We start from the raw sequence: 10,622 nt of genomic DNA on the forward strand, positions 1-10,622 counted from the left end.
TAGTACAAATCTTAGTTCAAAGAGGAGTGCTTGCTCCGCCAGCTTGTATATCTGACCAATAAGAATTAGACAAATTGAAGGGTTTTGTATATGTTAACGAATCATTCCATTGTATGTCAAAATCTTATATAATTTTTTTTCGTAGATCATCTTTTTTTACAATAAAAGTGGATCAAGACACAATGGAGTGATAGATCAGATGCTAAAATTAGATTGATTTGCAAACGAAATTTTGTGTTTAAACATTTTAGGATAAATCTTTATCTGATTTTTGTAATTTGATATTGTTTTGACCATAAGAATCCCAAATTTAACGAATAAGAACTTATAATATTATCAAAAAGACATTAACAATAAATTTTACTCAATAGTAATAAATGATTAAATGTTAAATTGAATTTTAATATAGACTAGCATACAAACTTACTTTTTTTTTAAGGAATATTTGGAGAATCTCTTCAAGTTATTCATTCTATGAAAATCAAAACCATAGAAAATTTCATCTTTAGTCCCTGTACTATTTCACTAGACTACCAGCCTCCATATGTCATTACTCTTGTACCATTTGGACTGTCAATATTTGCTTATAGTCCTCTAATTAGCTCAAATTATATAAATAGGTCCATTTTTTTAGTTTTTTTTAACTTGTATAAGAAAATGAAGAGTTGACTTCATCTTTCTTTCTTCCATCGATTCTCATAATATTCAGAATGTTGATAAGAGGTAGGAGCACTTTACATCCAAGTGGAGACTCATTCTTTAATAAATATAATATTACCCACAAAAGAATCATTTTTCACATTCATACGAATATAAATTATAGACTTATTTAATTGTTTTCATAAAGAGGTTTTGGTTTGTGACCTGAATTTTCCATTTTTCCTCTTTGTGTTAGGCATATAGAGTAGTTACTAATTACTCTTCAGGACTTTCTCTGTGAGTCCATTTTTATGTCTTCAAATTTCAAAAACCAGTTAAAAAAGCAACAACGAATAGGCAAAACCAATCACACAGCTCAGAATTCTCAAACCCTATGATCTTTCATTGCTCTAAATTTCCCCAGAAAATATGTAAACAACCCTCTTTCAGTTTCAATCCAAGTACACACACACACACATATATATACACATGCATAAACATACTCAAAAGGGTCCATTTCTTTGCTCAAGATTTTCATCTCACTCGCGATTCCCTTTTCTCTTTTGCTAGCAGGTTCTCTCTCTCTCTCTCTCTCTCACCACATACATGTGTGTTAATATTTGTCATTTGGAATGAATAGGTAATTGTACTCTCTTTCATTTTGAGCTAGCTTCATATTCTGGGCAAATGTTTTTTTCCTACGTTAGACTCATTATCTTTGAATACAAGGCATAAGGTTCATGCTCAACACTAAATTGGGATTTGCATGTATATGACCAAGAAACGTTATTTAAAATTTTATAGACAAGGTCAAAAAGTTACAAGATGACTTGCTCTTGGAGGCAGCCAGTTAGGGGAATTTAACTGGGTGCTTGGGTTTTCATTTGAGTCAACTTTCAAAGCGGAGCACATGGTTTGCTGATTGGTTGCTTGATTATGGAGTCACTTATGGAGCAAATGAGGGGCTAGAACTACGTGTGAAGTCAATAGGGTTGCTGCCTTCTGGGTTTTGAGTAAACTAGTTAATAAAGACATGGGTTTGATATACATATATATTGTGCTAAAATGCTCTGGTTTTTACGATAAAATTGAGGAGATCAGAGAGGATTGGTTTGGGATATTGGGTTGAGGAGTCTAATTTGCATGCACTGGATATTTTGCATATGAAAGGAAAGAAAAGGAGGGAGAGAACTATAGCACTCACTCCTGGTGGATTTCATCATCTTGGCTGTTTGCAAAATCTTCCATTTTGTTTAGTAATTTAGCTAATTTCTGGTTCAACTGCAATCAGGTCTTGACTTCCGGTCAGAGATAAAATTTAGGTAGCCGAACCCATATAGTGGGATAAAAGGATTCCCTCAGAATCTGTTGAACCCCGGAACACAGATCGTTGGGCGCGCCGCAGCATATTGTTGTGTATGCCCAGTTCACAGGTTGTAAATTAAATGGGAATCATTGGACACAGGTAGATATGGAAATTTCAATTATGTCTGTTGTTGTATTGATGTAATGTTTTGATATCTTGTATATGCTAACAGGTTATGTTCGCTTAATATTAGTATTTTCTGTTCTGCAGTGGAGTTGTTAGAAAACCAAATGAAAGCATGAGGCTTATTGTAACAACTTGTGTTGGGCTCATCTTTGGCTTCTTCATTGGGGTATCATTTCCCAGACTTACATTAACAGAGGTTCATGACAATGTACTCTCTTATTGCCTAGTTGTTACCCTTTTCTCTTTATTCTCGTCATCTACAAATAAGTGCATCTTTATTGCACGAGGCTCCCCTCTTTGTGAGCCTTGGGGGAGGGTTGTATTTGTACGTAGTCTCCCCCTTGTTTTGCCAAAATCGTATTATCTTCATATACAATTATGGTTGATCACCTTATTGATGATTTTATTTATTTTTTTATATATTTCTTTGGTCCAAATTTGACAGCTGAATGTCCCTTCTAGTCTTCTTCCTTCTGGCAGCAGTAACGCAGTGACCGAAGAACAAAAAATGCACATTACATCAAAGGTAAATTTTGTCTTGTAGACCTAACTATAAGAAAAAGGCCCCAAATTATTCCTTCATACATTGCACAAAGTTCAGTAGAATGGAAGATCTTGAAGTTGAAATGAATGAAATTTTTCTTCGGCAGCAATGGTAAGGCTACCCTTTTCTGGCACAAGTTTGAGCAGTGGAAACAGTTTTTGAGACACTGAACTCATAGAATTCTTTCGTCTATCCATCTTTGAAAACACTAGTGATCGGTATGTGTTGCATAATGAGAATACAATTTGCTATCTAGTTCCTAACATTGAGCTAGTTAATTTTAGTACACGATCTCTTCTTATTTGACCATCTATAACCCCACTCAAGCTTGAGCATGTGAAAAATATAGAAGAAGAATAAGAAGAGAGCAAAAGGAAATTGACAAATTTCTAATCATATTGCATTCCTATTTCTAGGCAACAAAATGAAAAATAAAGTCTTAAGAATCTAAAATCTCTGAAACCTAAACAAAATATGGATGAAGCAGCTAATATCAGATGATCAATTGATCAAGATTAGCATCCTTGAGAGATGAACAACCACATTCTGTGTTTGATATCACCTGCTCTGCTCCTTTATGATTCCTTTGCAGATCTGGTCTCCATCTAATCCGCGAGGCGCAGAACAATTACCCCCCGCTATTGTTGCAGCTGAATCTGATTTATTTCTCCGCAGATTGTGGGGTGAGCCCAGTGAGGTGAGTGTCCGCCTTCTATCGGGCAATAAACGTTTCTCTTCGCTAGCCCCCATGGTGGAAGTAGAAACAAGGCACAATTGTTTCCATCTCGAACCATAAAACTTCACTTGAATTTAAAGCTCTCGGAGCATCTGATGGTGTCTGCTTTTTCAGGACATAACTATCAAGCCGAAATATCTTGTGACATTCACCGTTGGTTATAATCAGAAGCAGAACATTGATGCAGCCGTCAAGAAGGTCTCTCTCACTCTCTCTCTCTCGCTCTCGCCTTCTGTGTGTGTGTGTGTGTGTGTGTGTTTGTGACCCTGAGTTTCCATTTTCCTACAGTTCTCGGAGAACTTCACAATTCTTCTGTTCCATTACGATGGAAAAACAACCGAGTGGGATGAGTTCGAGTGGTCACGGCGAGCTATTCATGTCAGTGCCCCAAAGCAATCGAAGTGGTATTGAGATTACTGGAAACTACACACAAGTTGTACATGGCTTCACTATTCATTTCTTCATATGAATTATATATATGCTGCTTGAAACTTTTAAGGTGGTACGCGAAACGATTTCTGCACCCTGACATCGTGGCGCCATACGATTACATTTTTATCTGGGACGAAGACCTCGGGGTTGAGAACTTCGACGCTGAAGAGTAAGCAGTTAACAGCAGAAAGCTTCACTTTTTGTAACGGCTGCTTCTGAACTTTCTTTTCTGGTTTAATTGCTCAATTGTAGATACATAAAACTTGTGCGGAAGCATGGCTTTGAGATTTCCCAACCTGGTATAGAACCGACGAGAGGGCTAACATGGCAGATGACGAAAAGAAGAGATGATCGCGAGGTTCACACGTAAGAATGATGCGAATTTCCCTCCGATAAGTTTGTCTCTGTCTGATGAATGATCCATCTTTCTTTAATGGCTGCTCTCTTTGTTCCTGCTCTGTGACCAGACAAACAGGGGAGAAACCGGGCTGGTGCAGCGATCCACACTTGCCTCCTTGTGCAGCGTACGAATGGCTACCTGCCTTTACCGTTAGTAAGTGATGTATGGTGGGATAAAAACTTAATAACACCCTTTGGCCTTTGTGGCATTGCAGATTCGTCGAGATCATGGCTCCAGTGTTCTCCCGAGACGCATGGCGTTGCGTCTGGCACTTGATTCAGGTACAAAGTTGCATCACGATTTCCCTCACTCTCGGGAGAGACTTAAAGCTTAAAATGTGCCTCATTCTGTGTATTGTAGAATGACTTGGTCCATGGATGGGGTCTGGACTTTGCCCTCCGCAAATGTGTTGAGGTCAGTTAGCCCTCTACGGGTCCCAATCTGTCTTCTAAATTATACCACTCCAACTACTAGCCCATTCGCTAAATCTAATCTTCTTTATTCTGTTCCAATCAGCCTGCTCACGAAAAGATTGGAGTTGTCGATGCTCAGTGGATCGTTCACCAAACTCTTCCTTCCCTCGGAAGCCAGGTAAAGAGAGAGCATTGCTCGGCTACATTCTCAGTAGTATATATCTTTGCGCGCTCGCTATATATGGTCAGACCATGAATCCGGGCAATGTTTTCTCTTACAGGGCCAAGCAGAGAATGGAAAGGCGCCATGGCTGGGGGTAATGCAGCAGCCCCATTAAGAAACTTCTCATGTTCCCTTCTTTCTTCTTCTTCTTCTTCGTCTTGCTATATAATGTTGTTCTGCTGGCAGGTGAGGGAAAGGTGCAAGAAAGAGTGGAGCATGTTCCAGGCTCGGCTCGGGAATGCAGAAAAAGCTTACTACAGATCCATGGGAGTGGAGCCACCAAACTCCACGACTCGCTGGCGCTAGGCCCGGATTCATCTAACCCGCCCATCGATTCATATATTCTTGTCAAGACCGACCACGATCAAATAACAACCACTGTTGCAGTGCTTCTCCAATACAAGGCAATTGGATTGCCCGGATTCCAATGTTGGATCCATTTCTTCATAATCTTTTTTTTTTTTTAAAAAAAATAGCTATTGCTTTAATGTCCCTATAAGAGAACCGTTCGAATTAGTCCGATTCTATAATAATTTAGTAATCAAACTATTTTTAACAATTTCAAAAAAATAAAAATCGTAATTGAACTATTATATATATAAAATCAAATCATAACCAACCTATCACATCGGACCGATTTTGGTTCTATCTAATTAACATTTAACTTCTAAACATTTTCGCAAAATATGAAATTACAAATAAACTTGTCAATTAAAATAAACCTATAACTTCAATAATGTTTCAAGTTTTGAAATAAAAGTAGAACAAAATAATTCATACACTATCTCATTAAATGAGATTCAATCGACCATTTAGTATAATAATAGTGCATAAAAGTCTAGAAATAAAAAAATTCATAAATAATAAAAACCAACAATAAAAAAGAAATAAACAAAAATCAGTAGATTAAAACTGAAGCAATATAATCAAAGCAAAGTTTTCACTACCATCGTTGAGCAATATAGCGTATGTGTATATATATATATTCAAAAAATTATAATATATATATAATTATAATATCGATTTCGATTCATTTCGAACTACGATTTGAAAAAAAAATACAGTAGCCAAGTTAAATATATTGATTTTTAATTTTTTTTAATCAAAATTTAATATTTAAACCATAGAATTAATCCAAAAACACAATCTAATCCGATTTGATCTAATTCATAGAGTTTCGGATATTTTTTTTTGACACCGCTGGTTAAGCTTCATGCGCAGCGTGTGTATTTAGGAGCTTGTAAGACTGTTCCAAGTCTACGCAAATTATGAGCCCACTTGGGCGGCCCCAAGTGTTAGGAGTAGGGACCGGCAGCAGCAGGGCTAGCTGACAAACCTTTATCACTCCATGCTTGATGACTGATTGCTCCAATTTGGCCAATCAATTCGATCCGACGGCCTAAACGGTATCTCAGGGCCAGAGGAGGAGGCTAGTTACCACCTCAACATCTTACATTATTTTAATTTTAATTTAATTGATTGTGGGCTGATCTAGTAAACAAATTGAATTGACAACTCAACTTAAATATAATAAAATTTTGAAACCGTTTAAATTTTCAGAAATATTGATTTAACTTGTGTTAACTGAAATTACCCAAATAAATTACAATAACAATATTTTATCTAAAATCATCAATACTTTTGTTTATCACTATAATAATCAACTTTAAGAAGTTTATTAGATAAGAATTTAAGATATTTTTTAGTAAATATAATTGATGATGTAGAGCCGATCACCCTCTCTTGTCTCAGACCAAGTACTTGCAAAACAGAGTCGGGAACTCGTTCTCTCGTGATCACTCCCACGTTCAAGTTAGTTCACAGAGTTATCCAAACTAAAGTATGTAGCTAAAAACTCAAGGAAGAGAGGAATCCTTTACTCGTCTTAGTTGCTTCCTTTTTATCCTCTTGTCAAGATAAGAATTCTTTTTTCAAACCTTCGGGATTCGGATCCCATCTTTTGCGGAGCCATGATCTTGGTGATATGGATATGGCAATCGTTTCCGAGGGGTTCGGGATAATCCCCATCTCCATAATCTTTGAAACGATGATTGAGGCGTAGGAATTCGGGGAATCTTCGTTGAGCAAAAGGCTAGTCGATTTGTTGAGACGTATCTGCCACGTGTCCTTCCCAGACTTAGGCTAGATGGTGACCTTAGATTAGCTCCCCGACGAACACGTGTCTTTGTTATTACTAGCTGTATTCTCAAGGTATAAGAGTAATTATGAACCAAGGGAATTTTCTCTCATCATTTGCCCCCCACTCCTTGAGCCATTCAACTTCAATGGCTCAAGGAGTGTCGAAATCTCCGAAGTTTTCGAGCACAAAGGGTCGATTATCTCCGAGGGTTCGAGCTCCCTTTTCCTCCCAAGGTTGAAATCCACTGGGGAGCCGAGGAGTTTTTTGCCTTTCCATAGCGTGGCTATCAATTTTTCTCGATGTTGACATCGATTTTTCCTGACACTGTCTGAACTTTTCACTCTCAAGACGCGCAATTCAGGGTAATTAATGCACATCATTACCTGCCTCTTTATTCTTCGCCTATAAGACTTTAATACGTGACTCTCGCCCTTCTATTTATTTCTTCTCCTGATCTTTTTTTGTCTATCTTGTTGTTGTGACGTGTGTTCCCCTCTCTTCTTGTTCCCTCCTCATATTCTCTTTCAGCTTATCTTTCATGGCTATTACCGGATTTGAAAAAATCAACTCGGTTGGCACAAAGCTAGTTAAGTGGGAAACTCACCCCGCTTTTCCATCCCCTGCCAATGGATGAATGAGTCAGAATGCCAGCTTTTTAGAGAAAAGTATAATATTCTCGAAGATTGGGAGGTCGAGTTTAACACCCATTTGCGGGCATGCCATCCTGTTACCGGTTGTCTCTGCGTTTACAAATGTGCTTTCGACAGGGGCTTTTGCCTGCCCCCCGAGGGAGGCTCATGTCACTCCTTCAACATACCATTATTCCAGCCCAACTGTCCCTTTTCGAATGGAGGTATTTGATAGATTTTATCATTATTTGTAGCTTTGGTCGGGTAGACCCTTCGGGGGAGTTATTTGATTACTTCTTCATAACCAACCGCGATCTGGGAGGTTGGATTTCTATTTCGCTAAGGATTGTGAAGCTGCCTCGTGTCTAAGGAGGGTTCTGATCCTGAGGTCACGGTCACGTCGCTCATGTTTTTTGGGGGGTCTAAAGATTCAGATGATTGGAAGGAGCGCTTCGTTTTCGTCCGCCCTTGGGGTTCTGGCTCTGCCCCAGGGATCTGGTCTGTGTGCAATGGGTGGACTTTGGACACCAAGCATAAGCGTCTGAGCGTTGAGGCTATCAAAGAATTGGCCAGTAGGATCCTGGGCATCAGCAGGGACTGGAAAGAAGAATGGCTTTCAAACCCAACGCTTGCCAAGGCGAGCCTGGATGGTGGGATCTGTAAGTGTTAGCCCTTATCTTTCTTCCCTACTCTCTCGTTCTTTTCGTCTTTATTGGACACTAACTCCATTATTCCTTCTATAGCCAAAGATCCCTGGGAGATATCCTACTGCCCCGCCACTAAGGGGATGATTCTAGACTTTCCCGAAAGCAAGGGACCTTCCGCCCCTGCCAAACCAAAGAAAGTAGCCGAGAAGGCTCCCAAGACCTCATCGTAGGGTAAAGGACTTCTTGTTTTGCCTGAGAAAGCTCCCAAGACCTCGCAGGGTAAAAGACTTCCTGTTCCTTCTAGGTCAAAGAAAACCACTGAGGAAGATCTTAGGACTTTTCAGGAGGCCTCGAAAGGTAGTACCGAGGTTCGCCTAAAGAGCTTTTCCTCCAGGTCTCGACTTTCGAAGAGTAGGAGGGACTTCCAACCTTCCCACCAATCAACAACACTATTTGCTTCTTCTCAAGGTCTATTCGGTGGTGATGATGAAACTATTGTCCAGGGGCTTAAGGTGGTTAGAGCGGAGGCTCCGAGGAGTCAACAGTTTGCAGGTATGGGGCCAACCTTAGTATATCGCGTCGTTCCAATTCCCTCTATTTTTAGGTGCATACTAATGTCCCTATCACTAATGCATAACACAAGACACACAAATTAGCAACATATGTTGCAAGAAAACCAAAAATGTTAGACATGAGAAAAACTGTATTGTTCCTTCCATTTCTTTGGAACAATTACATTTAAGAATAAGAAGTACAAACAAAGAATACAACAAAAATTAGAAGAGTAAGGCTTGACATATGAACGATCAAATGGGGATAATTGGTTACTAGAGAGCCATTCTCATAGCCCCGATTAGAGTGTCCCCAAGGTTTTTCTTCTACTCACTTGAAATACTGTCTTCAACCTCCTAGACCGCCCCCTAGGATGGCCAAAGAAATACTCTTCTCTTGAACACATACTAGTCCTGTGGCCTAGGGAGGTTGGCGATATCATTCTTTGTCCCCAAGTCGAGATACTTATAAGAATGCTGAAAATTAAGGTTATATAGACGCTAGTCCAAAGCGTTGAGTGAAGTCACCTTAGGAAAATACATCATCTCAGGATAAGACCCACTAAGATGCTTCGATCCTAGAAAAACAAGGCTTAAATAAAGCCCAAGCCTAAATATGACGAAATCGCTTGGGTAAACGTTTTTATGCTTGAAAGCATTCCTGAAAAGGTTCGTTGCCCCTGAACACTCAACTATCTTTGATTATGTCCTTGCTTGCAGCATAAACCTTATCACGACCATAATATTTCTAACTCTTGAGCCATTGGGTTATTTCCCTGGCACTACGCCACCAATAAGGCCTATGCTTCCTCAAGCCCTCTTACCGTGCTGTAGAGGCACGCTAGTATCCTTCCCTCAAATGGATCATTCTTCATTTTTGATGCCTCAAGCTGTGCCTCCGTTTTTCACCACTTACTCGGCATGCTAAGCCATGCTCTTATACAACTGTCAAGCCTCACTTTAGTAAATGATCTCGTTTCTGTGTCGGCACAATCGAGGCCATGAATCCTTAAAGAATAGGTTTGTCCATCAAGACAGGTGGACACGTGAGTGCAATATACTCTTTCATTCGGCTTAAAAGTCAAAGCAAAAAGTGGGGGGCTATTGTTGTGCCATAGAATATTTGAGCATCCACCTCAAGATGTTTTTAATTAATAAATCCAAGTGGGCGTATTTCTAATGAGAAATTCCAAGTGGAGCATTTTTTTTCAAGAATAAATCATGAATAAATAGCAATAAAATAATTAATAAGGATTATAATGTAAATATTCATGGTTTTGAGGGTAGAATTGTCCAAGGAAGAATGTTGCATTATTCCCTATAAATAACATAGTAAATGAATAGTAATGGACTTTTTTGCATGCTTCCCAATGCCAGAGTTTCATTCCTGGAAGACTGATTTCTTTTTGAGAGAGTTTTTAATTTCTTTCCGGGAGAATGTGCAGTTTCTCTATTCTTTCCAAAACACTATGTAATTTCTTTTCGAGAGAATATGCAATTTCTCTATTCTTTTCTGAACACTCTGTAATTTTTTTCCGAGAGAATGTGCGATTTCCTTATTCTTTTTAGGGCATCTGTAATTTCTTTCCAGAATAATGTGCAATTTCCCAAATCTTTTTGAGAGATTTCTTTTCACATAGCACCACGTGTCATCTCTCATTTCCTTCCCGAGCACCTTTTTTCTGCGTAACGCCATGTGGCCTCTCCGTATGCTACCACGTGTTGCCCGAGATAGCCTCTCCAAGACACCCAGTTGCCTTTTCGCTATTGCCTCAT

At 39.0% G+C, this 10,622-nt stretch overlaps 1 protein-coding gene across 6 annotated transcripts; it reads left to right on the forward strand.

The window, feature by feature from the left end:
• Window positions 1-860: 860 nt before the first annotated feature.
• On the forward strand, window positions 861-5,438 carry LOC127809425 (uncharacterized). 6 transcript variants are annotated; one of them, XM_052348189.1, is made up of 15 exons: window positions 861-1,279; window positions 1,931-2,104; window positions 2,216-2,339; window positions 2,577-2,657; window positions 3,268-3,372; window positions 3,526-3,609; window positions 3,700-3,815; window positions 3,911-4,012; window positions 4,096-4,209; window positions 4,311-4,367; window positions 4,458-4,524; window positions 4,604-4,657; window positions 4,760-4,834; window positions 4,938-4,973; window positions 5,066-5,438. In XM_052348189.1, exons 2-15 carry the CDS (start codon window positions 2,085-2,087, stop codon window positions 5,183-5,185), a joined length of 1,155 nt encoding a protein of 384 aa, XP_052204149.1. In that variant the 5' UTR covers window positions 861-1,279; window positions 1,931-2,084; the 3' UTR covers window positions 5,186-5,438. The 6 variants fall into 6 exon arrangements, with proteins under 6 accessions (XP_052204149.1, XP_052204153.1, XP_052204148.1 ...); XM_052348193.1 differs by having other exon boundaries at window positions 861-1,212; window positions 2,199-2,339; XM_052348188.1 differs by having other exon boundaries at window positions 861-1,212.
• The last annotated feature ends 5,184 nt before the right edge of the window (window positions 5,439-10,622 follow it).

The sequence above is a fragment of the Diospyros lotus genome, chromosome 9 (assembly GCF_014633365.1).
Source record: "Diospyros lotus cultivar Yz01 chromosome 9, ASM1463336v1, whole genome shotgun sequence".
NCBI classification, from domain to species: Eukaryota; Viridiplantae; Streptophyta; class Magnoliopsida; order Ericales; family Ebenaceae; genus Diospyros; species Diospyros lotus.

Coding starts and splice junctions, on each gene's coding strand:
- LOC127809425 (XM_052348189.1), top strand. CDS start 2,085: ATGGGAATCATTGGACACAG. Junction 3,816..3,910: donor GCCCCAAAGCAATCGAAGTG/GTATTGAGATTA, acceptor GAAACTTTTAAG/GTGGTACGCGAAACGATTTC. Junction 4,974..5,065: donor GAAAGGCGCCATGGCTGGGG/GTAATGCAGCAG, acceptor TTCTGCTGGCAG/GTGAGGGAAAGGTGCAAGAA.